The sequence below is a fragment of the Pholis gunnellus genome (genome assembly GCF_910591455.1).
Source record: "Pholis gunnellus genome assembly, chromosome: 7".
Lineage (NCBI taxonomy): Eukaryota > Metazoa > Chordata > Actinopteri > Perciformes > Pholidae > Pholis > Pholis gunnellus.
This window is the reverse complement of record NC_136533.1, coordinates 27,961,556-27,977,878: the sequence shown is the minus strand read 5'-3', so window position 1 is coordinate 27,977,878 and position 16,323 is coordinate 27,961,556. Positions and strand designations below refer to the sequence as shown.

Here is a 16,323-nt window from a genome sequence, read left to right as displayed (position 1 = left end):
TTTAGCTTTTTGGCAGTCGCCTTCTTGGTATTTTGAGGCCAAAACGTACTATGGCTGTGTTTGAAACCGTGCATAAAGTATGAGATGTGAACTTACTGCAAAAACTCAACTGCCCCACAATGCATTGCGTCTGGGTGCCTTAAGACCGGCCGTCAGTTGTGGGACTTTGTGGGACTTTGAACCAGCCTATAAGCTGTTAATGTATCACTTCATTATGCGATAATTATTTTGTCAAGCAAGAAAGTAAGGATTTAGATAGGCAATATGTAGTATGCAGTTGGTTAGAATGTGATTTTGAACACAGCCCATGTCTAAAGAAGTGTGAGGAGCTGGAAGAGCAAGGCCCATCAGTGCCAAGTGCTGTTAGCACAACAAATGCTAAAGTAATAGTTTGCGCTAGCACTAGACAGCTAGCTTGGTTAACAAGGTGCATCGTAGTTCAGGTTAACTATGATATTAGTTGGGATGCTTATTTTGGCTACCAAAAAGCTTTTCTCTCGTGCCCTTAACTATGTAAAACTTTACATCATTTACATCATTTAATGTCATTAGCACAGGCGAGTAACATAAAAATTCACCCCCCATAAAGTTGTCATGAACGGAGATATTAGCTATAGAGACCAAAACCTTTTTTTTTTGTTCCGGGCACCATTTTCTGTTAAGTTGGGCATTGAAACATTGGGTTCTGACTCCATTTTTGAGCCAGCCTCAAGTGGCCATTCAAGGAACTTCAGTCGGGGTTTCCATTAATTACCATATCATAGAAGAATCTATGATCATGGAAATTACTGGAACAGTGTTTTTATCCTTCATCTAGCTAGAACAAAGACTTATGTCTTTTATAGAAAAATCACAGTTCATTACAACTTTGTCTTTTGTTTTGTTGCAACTTTTGGATTATGGTTATGGGTGATTTGTCCAAAACAAATGTAATTTGTGAGGAACTATGTTTCCCTTGAAACGTAATTAGCAAAACAGTTTTGTTGTATAGGAAAGTCATTTTTAGAAAACCAGGCTGGTCTGAGGCGATCCTCAATAATCCCTTTAAACTCTTATGAATGAAATCAGGACAGGCCATTGTCGATCCACCTGTTGCTGATTCAGACACCATTTCCCTAAATATCTCCCCAATAGCAGACTGACATAGAGCTCAAACAACCCTGGCTGATCACACGCTCTCCCATCTGTTGAGATGCTATCTGCACAACATTTGCATTCTAATCTCTGACACTCAGACATGTTATGTATGAACCTTGCGCAACCTTACAATTATCACACGTGGCTTCTGGTAGACAACATAATTGCCCATCTGTCACCACCGCCGCCGGAGCTTAATAGATTGTTGTGATGGCCGTAGAGGACACAGCGTCAGCGCAGCTTTAATTAAAAACTGGATGTGGATAATTGAATGATGCCTGACAATCGGAGAACACAGGAAATGTCGACCAGATAACAACATATGGGGCGACTCTCTGGTGAATGACAGGGTACCGCTCAGTTTAGAAACAGTACTGTTGCTTCAAGGTAGGATCCCTGATACACTAAAGGCACTTTGCAACTGGACAAAAACACCAAAATATTTGGCTTTTGTCTTCAGTGGTAAATGTCACAATAAATATTTATTCATTCCATGACACCCGGGGGGTACATACACATTTTTTGATGTGTTGAAATCAGTAAATAATAAAATCAACAGGGATTTGGACAGTGTGGGAGAAAAATGTATGTCTTGAAATATATTTGTGTAAAATCAATCATATCCTTAATTTGAAATGTACCCATGTATATTCACATTCATACTGTGATATTGGCCGTATCATTATCATATGTTATTCACGTCACTGACACAGGGAGTCTAGTATAGCGGCCTTGGAGCCCGGCTGAAGATAGAGGAATGACGTAGATAAACAAGTAGGGCAAGATTTCTAGCGGCTCATCAAAAAACCACAGCAACAGTAATTATATTTTCTCAATTTACAAAGCATACAATTATTATGCTCTCCTCAAAGCCACCAGACTTAAGTCAGACAACAGTAATTTTACCTCGCTGATCATGGGAACACACTTCATTCAAACAGAAACAAAATGAAAAATGATTAAAACCACTGTTCCAACGATCACCAACTCGGGTTTGGTCGAAATAAGCCCATATTTCACTGAGTTAGATGTAAAAGAAAACAGCCGTTATATGCTCTCCTCAACGCTACCAGACTCCATTGACAGAAAAGGTCTTTTTACCTCGCTAATTGTTGTAAAACGTACTTCATTTAAACTCGTCAGAAATTAATTCATCAAATCCGTCTTGGTTAGTTTTTCCACTGTTCCAACAATCACCAAATCTGGTCTGGTCAAAATAAACTGTTAATTCACAGAGTTAGATGTAAAAGAAAACAGCCATTACATGCCCTCCTCAAAGTTACCAGACTCCATTGACAGGAACAGTGATTTTACGTAGCTGATTGTTGTTCAAAAAAAAAGAAAAGGTCTTAGGCCAAATCCTAATGTCCCCCCTTACGGACTCACGGACTTTAAGGCGCGCTCCCACGAAGTCCGTGAGGGTTTAGCGATGTCCCACCGTCAAATCATCGAGTGTTTGAGGGCTCTCGCAGACATTTTGAGCCCTTTATGAACCCTTTCCGTAAGTATGCTGACTTAGCCTAAGGGAATTACCCACAAGTCATAGCAATGTGACGTTAAACACGGGGTAACCAGTGGACGCATGGAGACGTACAAAAAAAAGGTAAACAAAGAGGACGGATCACGTTTACTCAGAAACATTAAGGGTTAAGATGCAACAAAAAATAAACATGAAATCAGAAGATATTTATTTGTTTATTCATCAAATATTTGATTTTGTCTTTGAAGCTGTTTTGACAAAAAACAAGAAAATAGATTATAAAAAATGACCTCATCTTGTGAGGAAAGAGCCTGGAAGACGTTCAAATTAGGAAATACAAAGTGTAAAATAAATACCTACAATTATACATCATATTTTTTGTCGTTTTCAACGTGATATGTTGCAGCAAAGTGCTGTCCCATTCCTATTTCCACCATCTCAAGCCCTCACAGTCTCTCACACTCAACCACTTACCAGGTGACGTCAATTAAGTCCTTGAGGGTTTAGGGTTTAGGGGGGACATTGGGATTTGGCCTTGGTATCTTCACTGTTCCAACATTCACCAACTGAGAGAATGAATAAGTAACAGATATAAAAAAAAGAACTGACTGAATGTTTTCTGTTTTCTAACCCAGTTTTCCAGCCGTTCGTGACGTCAAAAGATGTCACTTATTTTTAGCAGGTTTAAAAAAAAAAAAACGCACATATGCGCACATTTTGGTAGGAAAAGGTTCCAAGTGACTGAACAAGATTCTGACACTCCCCACTTACTGCGCATCATGTCTCTCTCTCCATCCAGGTAATCGCCCCTGTATCATGCTAACAGGCCGTGTCCATCCCGGTGAGTCCAATGCCAGCTGGGTGATGAAGGGTACCCTGGAGTTTCTGTGCAGCAGTGACCCGGTGGCCCAGAGTCTGAGGGAGGCCTTTGTCTTCAAGCTCATCCCCATGCTCAACCCGGACGGAGTCGTCAACGGCACGTGAGTGGGAGGCATGAGCAACGCTTTACTCGTTTAACAAGCATTTTAAGTGCCAGTGCCTCCTCTGAGCCTAAACCCTAAAAAAGTAACGGTTCAGTCAGTCAACACATGTAGAATAGATCATTATGTGACTCTAGAATACAGCGTTAATGAACTCGTAACTCCTCACGAGGAAGCAGGACAAAGTACCCCGCCATGATTAAAAAGGGTGTATTGGATATGTTGCAGTGAGAGGGGTACAAAATGAAAAAATGCCACAGATCGATGTGTGCTCCATCACAAAGTATCACACACACTGTAATGAAATGCTCTCATGTTCTGTGTGTTCAGCACGTGTTGGACTTTCACATGAGATCACTGCTGAGTGTTTTACAGCCAGTCTCCATTGGACAACACTTTCTGTCTCTCTCTCTCAGGTTAATTCTCTGCATTTGTCCGGTGTTGCTCTGTGCAAAGCTTCACTCCTGTGGTCTTGTTTACTTTTCTTTTTGTTTTGTTCCATTTAGTAATTAGTCTCCACTGTGACTCTGGGAAACCTGTTGTTCCATTTATTTGTAACTCATTAGCCCTGCATTAAAAATATACTTTAGCATTAACAACTTCTGAAAGCTGCCAGAACTGCAAGAATTTAAGCTCCTACAATGAACAGCTTGGTATTTCTTTTTTGTTTTTTAAACTTAATTATAATTGTTGTTCTTAGTTTTCATACATGAATAACAAAATGTGGGAGTGCATTTTATAAGGACTCCTATCTGTTTATATGAGGGGGTGGGGGTGGGCATCATTTAAAGGAGGGGGTGATGGGTATATGAAGTGAAACAGACATAGGCCCATATTAATGATGTATTAGTATTGAGAAACATTACAGAACACACATCCACGGAGCTCCTCCAGATGATGGTATGAACCCAGACATGACGGCGTTTAGTTTTCCGGAATATCTGGGACTTCCAAAACACGTGCTAAGCAGAAATATAGGTTATATTTTCCATGGTTGATGGCAGACAGTTGAACGGCTTCCAGGGTGATAAGCCACGCCCCCCGTGTCTAGCGCAATTCACGCAAATGAACAGAAATGGTCCCCGGCGAGACCAGCGCCGCAAAGACGCGATTTGGTGTGAACACAGCATGAGGGGAACCCTTTTTTCCTATGAAACTACCTTCATATACACCTAAACTGCACTTTCAATTAACTTTCAAGGGAAATGTATTTTCTCCCATATTGTGGTCACAGTTTTTTAAATGTGATTAACATTGTAAATGGAAACAAAACTACTTATGTTTCGGAAACAAAGTTGCTTTGTTAGGTTGAGTTAAACATCATGATTTGGCTTAAAATAAATAAGTTTATAATGTTTATAGTGCATAAAAACATAGCACGAGCAGAGCACAAAATATTTTCAAACTTATTAATATTGGTCTCTCTCTCTCTTTCTCTCCAGGTTAAGTTTAAGGTTCAAGGTTAGTGTACTCAGAGTTCAGGGTTAGTGTACTCAGAGTTCAGAGTGGCGGGCCGTCAGGGCCTTCAAAGCCTTCTCTGCTGGCCTAAACAGAATCACAAAGTTATAGCTATTTCATAATTGAAAATGTTTTCTTAAATACACTACATGTATCATAATTTATAAAAATATTTTTCCCATTATCTTATTTTCTCATTGCACAGCTACTGTGTTCCTCAGTTGCTCTGCTTCCAGTGCAGCTTGTTTTAAGTAGAGCTTTTATCCAATCAGATTTCACCTCTGTGTCTCTAGGTAGAAGAGAGGCCCCAGGCCTGCAGACTCACCACTGAATCCATGTGCAGTTTAAGTGAATGGGGACGATATTGTTGATTGTCATAGTGTTCAACCAATCAGATCTTTAGTTTGACATGTTGGGCGTATTCTTTGACATGTCAGAGCCTTCTAGCTGGCCTACAAGTATGTCAGGATTAACGTGCGCCGTGATTGGTCAGTGGGCTAGCGTCACTGTTTTAAAGCTGAAGCAGCTAGCAGAAGTTAGTATTAGTAGTAAGAGTTCAAGTTGAAGGATATGTAAGAAGTTATGACATTGACATGACATTTTTAGCGTTTTGCTTGGTGTAGATTCTTTTTTTTTACCGAGCTTTGTTTTTTTAACACTCAATGGCTGAAGGAGGAGAAACGAATTTCTCAAGGACATTTCAGGAAAAGCTGGACAGGGTCGGTCAACCCCACCTGACCCAGCATGGAAAAGGATTTGTACGAACGGTATTTCAGCATCGGAGAAGCATTGCACATTTTATGGCTGGGAATGCGTTTTATTTGCAACTGAGCGTCTTGGTGTTTGGACCTGTTTCGAGCTACGCCACGCTAATTTTGCTTTTGAAAACTTTTGGAGAGACCTGAGTGGATTTACAGCTCAACGAACACGTTCACAGGAGGACCTCTGACTGGAACGGAACTGAACCGATGTTCTGTACAACCGCGGTATTAAACTCTTTGTTAACAAAGAAAGGAGGATGGACTTTGTCTTTAAGTGAACAGCAGCTTTGGTAAGTGAACTGCTTTTGTTTTTACATCTGCAGTAGCGTTACTACTGTGTTCATTTGTCTATCGTGTCGTTTTTATGATATGCTAAATATTGTTTCTTCTGATGTGAATAATATTTGAATGGCTCATGTTCTTTAGTGTGCGGTGGAATACTGTTTTAGCGCCGCAGTGTTGCTGGATTGATTGGTCATGCTTTGTTGTGATATGAATATATGTGACTGGTTGTTGTTAGTTTGTTATTGTCACTGTGTTAATGCCATTGATTCTGACTATATGCATCATTGTCTGTTAATTACGAAGCATCCCGCCATCGCGGGGTTAGGGTCGGACATTTGATTCTCTGTTTGGGGTTTTGTTTTCTTTAACAAAGCAAGAATTATGGTCTGGAGAAATGGGGATTGTATGGCGATTGCTTTAGCCCTGTTTGAATCAGTAGGGAACAGCTAAACGCTGCGGGGAGAGTGTAGCGTGTTTGCCGCTATTGTTTTCACAGAGTTCAGGGTTTGTGTCAATATAGTTCAGCCACCTCTGCATAAACTGTCAACAGGTTTCATTATGATTGTTCATTATGACTGTTGTGGATGTCTCTAAAACGTGTTACATAAAACAAAAACTATGTGCATGGTGCAAGATACGGTACTGTGATAAAGATTATTTTGTTATTTTTAAAACCCTTAACTTCTTTTGCGCAGTCCCTCTTCATGCTGTGTCTAGACTTGACAGCCTGTCTCAGCTGGAGATAAAAAACAGCAAGACACGAACAATAATATCATCCAAAAGCTCTGTCCTCATGACCTGAAGATCCTGATTTATCTCAGTCCGTTTCTATCCCAGATCATTCCTTTAGTTTGTTCTCTCAGTGTGTGAGTGTGTGTGTGTGTGTGTGTGTGTGTGTGTGTGTGTGTGTGTGTGTGTGTGTGTGTGTGTGTGTGTGTGTGTGTGTGTGATGTAAGTCTTGCAACACAGCTCTGACATTTCACAGGAATTAAGTTGGACACTGCAGGGATTTACTCATCGTGCCGTCAGCTTTCTCCCCGTCTCTTTTCTCCTGACTTTCTTACTGGGTCAATTCTCTGAGCATGAAATTGTTGCGAAACTGAAACAATATTGCCAAAGCATCAACACAGCCTTTTTCTTCTTTTTTTCACTTCAAATCCCATTCCCTGCTGGTTCGTGGGTGTATATTGGGTCCTCAAAGCCATATGAAAAGCAGGGACAGGAGGTTCTCTCATCAATGTTAGATTGGGATATGTCTCATTCATTTTCTAATAATAAATAGGTTGGATTAGCAGGAAAACAAATTGTTGTCATGTCTTGAAGGACTTAGTCTCCTGCTAGTCTTGTATTGGGAAATTATGTTGGGAAAATATGACAAAAGAATTGAATCTGTCGTCGTGGAACCGTGCCATCAAGCTCAAAGCTGTAGTAACACATTTCTTGTCTACTTGGGGGCAAGAAGCTAAAAAAAAACTATTTCTTATCTATACACTCAACAGAAACACAGAATAACATAATCATTTGAAGTTGTGTGATGAATGTAATCTAATACCCACTCTTAGCTCTGGTTTTTGGTCTTCACCTACTCCTGAGGGAAATATCTGTCTCTTTAGCTGCTAAATGCTCCACTATGTTCACCAGCTGGTTGCCAACTGTGTCTGAAAGCTCTGTGGCTCTCTGCTCAGCAGCAAACAGCTGCTTGCTGCTGGAGACCGGTTTGATGAGAGTAGAACTAAAAGTATGAGCTGAAAGAGGCTAAGGGCACTTTCACATGCCATCATGTAGTTAGTTTTAATCAAAGTAGTCAAGAGCAGACCATGACAACTGTTCAGAAAAAGCTTGCAAGAGGTGGTTTTGGTTTCCAAATGAACTCTATGGTGCAGTGCAGTGGCAGTGAGAACATAATCCAACCCAGTTGCAGGAAGTAAACCAAACAAGGGGTTAAAAGGGCTACCTGTGCGGGCACTGGTTGAGGTGTACGCAGGTAAACGACAGGTTAACATGGGTGGGAGAGGACTGACTTGGACTTCTGCTGAAGAGAACATGCACAATATGCTGAGTTCACAAAAAACAGTGAGGTTTATAAGGTAATTTCAAGAAAAAGAAAAACTGGAGGTGAAGAAAGTAGAAAAGTGCTTCATAAAAGAAAATCTTATTTCAAATTTTAGTCTGCTTTAATTAACTAATAGAAATTAACCAAAAGTATCAATTTCACTCGGACTAGCCAAAGGGACGGCTTGTGTAAGCGCCCTAAAAGGCCCTATAGAGCTGAGGGGAACCGCAGAGTTGGTGATCATCCTCAGTTTGTCACGGCGAGATAACTCTCACATTTCACATTGATTTCATCCATTGTTTATATAGAAATATTGATTAGTGCAGCTAACGTTTGTAGCTTACAGTCCAGACAGAGCTAAATCGTTGCTTCAGATTTTGGAAGTAGGCCAAATGTAACCACATAAAACAGTAACACCATAAATCAAGAATTTATATGCTAATCATGAAAATTTCACACAAATGTCTAATACGATAAATATCCTTCCCGACATATATAAATGTGGAGATTTTCTGACTATGACCAGACTTGTCGGAACGGCAACTACTTTTCCACTGTTCTTGGTAGTATAAGAACATAAATTAAAAGGTCAGCTGTGAGTCCTGAAGCAAACACCAACAGATTTAAAACATAAAACATGCTAACTTAATTCAACTCTTTACACATATACCTGTAAACCATCATCAGCTGTGATATCTCATCACATGTAACAAAGGTAATCAATCAATTTTCATACTATAGAGGATAAACTGAACTGCACGAAAATTATTTAAAAAAAACAACACCACTAGCAGTCTTAATAAAATGATAAGAATTTGCTCAGTAAAATAAATTTGGTACATGAATTTTTTGAAAAATGTTTTTCATGGTTCTGTTTTGGCACTTGCCGGTTGATGTTAACCCATCTGAACCCCAAGCAGTTTCGGGGTGTTTATTTTTTATCTCTGGTCACATTTCACGTCCACTGCAATACAATACGTCCTGCACCTGTTTGTAAACAGCACAATCGTGGCTGCAAGTAGAAGGAACTCAAACACGTCTTACATTACGACTGTGTGACAGTCGTAATGCCACGAATCATTAAAAAAAGGCAAATCAATAAACATTTCTTGGCAACAGGTAAGAGTTGTTGTTTGTGTGCACTCGTCGTTTTTGTTCACGTATCTGTCTGGCTCAACGTTCTTGTCTACAACAACGTTGTGTCTCCATCATGTTATTTTAGTTCTCAATGAGCATGTGATTGTGAGCATACACCATCTCTGGCTCAGTGTGGTCATTCCTCTCTAAAGCTCTAGATCAGGGGTCTACAAGGTTTTTCAGGCCAAGGACCCACAAACTGATAGAGAGCTGGAGCAGGGACCCCCTATCCTACAAAATATGAAAAATTGTCTAATCTCCCTGTTGAAGGCCTCTGCTCGAGAGCCATGATATCTCACTGTATGGGTGCTAACACACCTAGAGTTGGGTTCATTTGGTCCGGACTATAGACCGTATATAAGAAGTGGACGTAGTCATCGTGGCGTCACCCATTGGTTTGTGGACTGATGTTATGAATCCTCGAGTTTGGCAGTCTCCATTTTGGAATACGCCCGTATCTTGCCATTTTTTGCAACTGATAAACGGACATTACTGTATTTGGAATGTGGAGGAGTGATGTGGAGACGCTGTATACGGCTCTGGTAGCAGCAGCGTCCTGTCAATCACAGTAAGCCCGCCGTAAAAGACAAATAGCTGTGCTGATGAGCATACTTGTTACCGTGGTTACCAAATTATATACACAAATAGGTTATTGACATGGCCTGATACAGATCAATTTTAGGATCACTTCTTCAACAGATAAAGCAATCAGCAGATGGATTTATAAGTAGTTTGGCTTTTGAAGGCATGCTAATATCACATATCTGCTATCAGAAATCCCCGTGGTCGGTTTGTTTTCTTTTGCATCACAAATGAACCGCACCAAGGCCCTCCTATTTAAACCGTCCCAGTTCGGTTGTTTGGTCCGCATCAGGGTTTCAGACCAGCCCAAAAATAAATGGTCTAACCGGGCAATTGGCCTTGCGTTTGTTTCAACGGAACCAATCTAAGGTGGGAAAGCACAGGTCGCACTTTATGAATATTACATTCCTGCAGAGTGGTCAAGAAGTTATATTTACTCATTTTCACTTGTTAACTGTATTCATATTTCTCTCAGCATTATCCAAACTCAAACCCTGCCATCAATTAAATGCAACATAAGCCAACAAATGAATACATGCTGGTATTTCTGGCCTATATATTTATTTTGATACTGATGAGCCCAATCAAACACATGTGGGCTGCATAAACACACAGTGATTTTGTCACAGCTCTGCCACTTCTATCCTGTTTATCTCTCTCTCACTCACCTAATCAGCTCATTCAGTGCACCTGCTAGTCACACCCACCTCATCAGCTCATCACTCTCACGTGCTCACTCTGCGGCACCTACTATTTAGACCCCAGCCTCACACACACTCACTGCCAGATCGTTCTCCAGCGTTTAACCTCCGACTGGTTTCCTGTTACCGACCCTGCCTCTTTTGACTTCTCCGCCTTGCCTCTGCCCCGGTAAACCACTCAGCCTTCTGTCCCCGACCACGAGATTCTGCCTCTGGTTTCTGTCTGCCTTCTCCCTTGACGGCTTGGCGTTCCACTGAGTGGATTTCTACATGTGTGCATATCCAAGACTATTTGCCTGTTGTATGTTCTGCCTGGAATAAAGTCTCGTTCCAACTATTCCGTGTGTCTGTCGTACTGCGCCTGGTTCCTTACCATACCCGTTACAGATTTAGCTGTTTTTGGTTCAATGACAAATTAATGCGAGTTGTTGGTTTTGTGTTAAAAGCATACAGAATAAATCAGAATCTGGCAGCACATTCCCAAGAGCATTCATTGTGCACACACACACACACACACACACACACACACACACACACACACACACACACACACACACACACACACACACACACACACACACACACACACACACAGGCGCCCGAGGGCAGGCAGCTGCAGAGAGGAGCAAATGTTGTGGAAAATAACAGTTTACAAAGACTTTTAACTGTGTTGGATCCCCGTGTTTCTCTGTCTGCTGCCCAGGGACAGAGCTGTGGCTTGGAGTCCACGGCGCAGGGCGAGAGACCTAGATAAAGAGAGAGAGGGATTAGTGCAAGACAGAGAGGGAAAGAGTTACGAAGGGAGGCTGAGACAGAAACTGAGTAGACAGACTGAAGTAACTGCTCTGAACTTGGTATCAGCAGAAATCGATAAAGCCTTGGAGCCCACCTTTTGGGGAATTTTTTTCCCATTAGACAATTTATCCATGACGTCAGTGCTGGGTTTAGCCTGAGTCCACATCAGGAAATGAAAAAAAAGTAACTAACCATTAGTTTGTGGGCTATGGTTTTGAAGCCTCGAGCTCGACATTTTGGCCATCCCATGAGTTTTTTGCAACCAGAAGTTATAAGATGAGATGTGACAATGCCTTAATAGCAACCTGTCAATCGCAAGGTAGCCCAACCCTAAAGCATACTCTGCTTTAGGGTCTATTTGACTCTAAATAGACCATCATTTACTAAATGAACACATAGGACACAAACAGCGGTCCCTTAGGGCAAAGTCCGTGTTTGTTTAGTTGAGATTTAACGTGACTGAAATGACTACTATTAGTTATTATAATACTTCCATATTTCCTTTGCTCCAGAACAGTTTCCTGTGATTTTTCGTTTTGGTCTAAATTCAAACCAGAAGTGAAGAGCATTACCCAACTTTGCTCTTTCATTTCATGAACAGAAATGGGTTGTTGGTAACATCACAAATGTTGTAGTCCTGAAGTTGTTTCGTGCTGACTAATTCAGTGGAACGTCCCTGCCAAAGAAAGGAGCATAGTAAAATCAGGACCAGTCAAACTGAATGCTGCATCGCTTTCAGGACTCCTTATTTCTTTTGGTTAATAGCAGTGGTTATTCCTCTCCTGTGCAGGAGTCATTAAATTAACTTCACACATCTCGCTGGAATACTTTTACAGCTGATTTGCTTTGATTGATCATACTTGGCTCAGTTAAGCTTACCAACTGACACACACACTGCTGCTTTGATGACAGACTACTGAATGAGATAATTGGATTTGTGTTAATTACACACACACACACACACACACACACACACACACACACACACACACACACACACACACACACACAATATACATTGCAAGTGTGTGTGTGGGCACACATCCTTTACACACCCATCTTTTCTAGTTCTGTACTGTGCCATTTAGAACCTGCAGTGTGCTCACTGTGGCTCTGGATGTGAGAATTGAGACTTTCTATGCTGTAATGTGACACAAACCTCCATCCTCAGAGAGAAGATGGCTTTGGCACATACACACACAATTTAAATGCAGAATGCTGTTTCACATGAGAAGTCAGACTCTCTGAGGAGGAACATTGGGGATGCTCTGTGACGCATCACACACACAAATATACCTGTATTCACCCTGTGAATTTTAGTGCATTTTAACAGAATTGCGTTGCTTGGTAACATCTTGGGTCCATGTTTACTTCTTGTAAGCTTATGTTATCCACATACACTCTAACCGGAAATAAGCTGGGACACATTAAGAAGTATTAAGTTTAAAACTGCGAAATGGTCGATATACGGGTGACATTACAACAGTACAAAAATCCTTACTCATTCAAAGGCACAGTTTCTGAATACGGAGATGTCCATATAATAGCTTAAGACTCTAGACAGCTCAGTAAACATCCATGAAACATTGACTTGATTGTGCTTCGAAGTTGTTTTGGATGATACGGACTGTGGATGTGTAATAACAAAAAAATATTCAATACCCCAAAGATATCACTATCTGATAATCAAAAGCCCAACAGCACTCAACAAACAGCCGATAACCCATCTACCCAGCTGAGTGGTGTACAACCCCATAAGCCAATTTCAATTAGTGGCATATAAAAGGGCAGAGTTGTAAAGCAATATGGGAGATATGGAGCTTGCTCCTGTTGTACGGCTCACCTTGCAGTGAAACCGAAGAGTCCTTCACAGGAGGAGGGTAAACCTGGCTCATGGCATTGTGTACACAAATCGTAAGAGGGTGCTTGTATAGGTTTTGAACAAAAAAAAAGCATGCTTAACATACCGTCAAAGTATAACTGAAATTGTTCCTGCATATGTAATGTGCCTTCATGGTTTTTACAGGAGAGAAGCAAAATATATGCAACCCTCAAGACCCATGTCCCTCTTGTATGGATGAATTTAGATGTATGAAGACATGCATTTTACCTTCTCCTTTCTGTACTGACTCTGATGTTAGTGAAGCAAAGAAAATTGAACATTTGCTATTGTCCAGATAAACGACAACTTTGCTTGGATTCATTTTCTGTGACCGGTGTTGCATTGAAGCATGTCTGAATTAGCAGCATGGCATAAACTAATCTCCTAGCAGTGGTTGGAGTGACCACGCGGTGCGCTGGCATGGTCGGATAAACAGTAAATGCAGCAATTTCAAATAGGCTACTAAATTTCACCAGATACTTAAAAAACGGAAAAGCTAAATTGTTTTCAACCAATGAAATGTTACACATCCTGTTATTGTATGCTACATATGCCAGAGATAAACGGACCCTGAGTTCACTTGACAGCGTTCTAAGACCAACCCTTTCAGGTAGACCAGAGAGCGGTTGCTTTGCCCGCGTTTGAACCAACCCAAACTAACCACACCAAGGGGAAAAAACACTGTGGGGTTTGGTTATAACCAGACTTACCAAGGCTGATGTTAACGCACCCTATTATTACAAAAAACTGCATCATCTCTTATCTGATACCTACTTTTTTAGAAGGCCTCAATAATTAGAGCAACGGCTTCTAATGACACTCACTGGTCTCACAGACCAATGCATAATGCTGACACTATGTATATAAATGCATTGACGTGAGGGAATGCTGACATCAGCTGTCAACCAATTGCAAATGCACGTTCTTGTTTACTCTGGTCTGCGTCGTGCTTTACATCGCCTACTAGCTGTAATGTCACTGTAAATTACAGCCTCTCGCTGCTTATTGCTTCAGTTAATTTACATTTTTAATAATCAGTCTCATGCATAACACTACTGTTGGAAGTAAATCTTAAATTGACTACATGGTAACTGTTTACTGTACCTTGAAGGACATTCACTTATCTGTCATTGGAAGCTTCTAGTTGACCTATAAAATAACTGTTCTCTGTACTTGTGGTAGCTGGAGTGTTTTGCAGCCGTTTCACATGCCTACTGTCAGCTTATCTGGATTGTGTTTGTAGCCAACCAACAGCCCACTAACACGTCCAAAACTAAATTCTATCATAAGATGTTTTAGCATCATTGAAGGATTGAGCACATAAGGGTGCTGGTGGATTTTTGTCAAATGTAACCTAATAGGCAATAGAAAGTGATGCATGGACAAAGCAAAGTTAATTTAGTAATTAACGTCTTACATTTACTTTCATGGTCACTATCGCTTTAGCCAAACAAGTCACACACACACTATACAAACATACCAACTGGTAATATAACAAACAACATAATACTGTGCAGCCGGATAGGTTGACATTCACAGTCTAAATGTCCCGCCTGTCTCTATTGCTGTGTTTTTCTTCAGGAATCGCTGTGATCTGAACAGTGAGGATCTGAATCGTCAATGGTGTAAACCCGACCCTGTCCTCAGTCCAACCATCTACCACACCAAGGGCTTGCTCTATTACCTTAACAGTATAGGACGGACTCCTCTGGTGAGATACACATGCTCTTCTGTACTGTAAACCTGTCGTTGTCTTCGGATGTTGTGGTCTGCTGAACTCTCCCTTGTTTTTGCTTTTAAAATCTTACCCTGCCCCCTTTGAGCCTTTGACAACTAGAGAGGAGGTTTTCACCCAAATTCTCATTTCAATGTAAGGTCAAAGCACTACTGGTGGTAAAATTACGAGTACCATTGCTTACTATGATTAATACATAGTTAACAGCTGTGTAGTTGAGATCAAAATGAAAGCCACTGGTAGGAGGTAGGCAAGGGGCCATTGGCCCCCCCACTTTATACCCTTGGTTCCTCAGGTGTCATGGCTGATTGTGATCCAAGATGGTCTCTAGTTTAATATATATATATATATAGATGTAGAAATGTAAAAAATTACATTTTGTGTTGGAACTGAATGAAGGCCTGGCACTGCAGAGCATCTCACTCCTTCAGAAATTCACTCTGTTGCTGTTTCCTGATTTGTTTTGTTTTTTATTCACAGAATGAATGAGATTCCAGCTGCAGCGTTGAAAAATTCGAGTACATTTTCAAATCAATGGGAAACTAATTAACAGCAAAGTTAATGCCTGATTGTTTCAATTTTCCCCTCGCAATAGCTGCAACCCATTATTTTATTCAGCCAAACACAAAGCCGAAAGGTGTGAGCATGTGTGTATGTTGTGAGTGGTATTTTTGTATGTTTTTTTTCTTCCTGAAAGTGAAATGTAATGTAATAAGGCTTTAATGAAAAAGACCTATAATGAATTGACCTTGATTGGTTTATTTAATTGCTCCAAATTAGAGCGGGGAGGTTGTTTTTCAAGCTTATTCAAGCAATTAACTGTTGGTGTAGACTGACGTACAGTGAAAAGCACGTGCACTTTCAAAGAGGACTCGTTAACCTTTTCACAACCAGGTGGTACGCCCTTGGATAAACGTGATGCTCAGGATGGCACTGCTTTTAGCATAAGCACTTGTTGTCCACCATAAATACGACAGCAGTAGTGGTGTGTTCCAACACTAACATGACTCTCTTGTGACTGATGACTGCTGTCTCTCAGAAACACATTAGGAAGTAGTGGGACATTGTTTAAAAGCCACACATCCTGTCAGAGGATTGATGGATCAACAAAGTGTGTGACTTCGATACAGGAGACCGCTGGGCCCCTTGTGGTCTGTGTTCAGTCTCAAGACAGTGTGTGACGCTAAAAGAAATCTATTTGTGTCCTGTACATTTTTCCCCTGAACTGTACTTTTTCCGTGTCGCTTGGAACAACTTCCTTTTTGGAACGACATTACGCTACAAGTAAGGTTTAGGCCATAAAACCACTTAGTCAGGTTTAGGAATATCGTCACGAA

General features: G+C 40.9%; 1 protein-coding gene across 2 annotated transcripts in view; it reads left to right on the top strand.

The window, feature by feature from the left end:
- Window positions 1-16,323, top strand: part of agbl1 (AGBL carboxypeptidase 1) — a 158,173-nt gene that overhangs the window by 116,586 nt on the left and 25,264 nt on the right. For both annotated transcript variants that reach the window (XR_013767155.1, XM_079163217.1), the window contains exons 21-22: window positions 3,417-3,597; window positions 14,833-14,962. Coding sequence is in view for 1 of the 2 variants with exons in the window: in XM_079163217.1 (XP_079019343.1) it covers window positions 3,417-3,597; window positions 14,833-14,962 (311 nt within the window). In the remaining variant the exon portion in view is untranslated. The remainder of the gene's footprint in view (window positions 1-3,416; window positions 3,598-14,832; window positions 14,963-16,323) is intronic.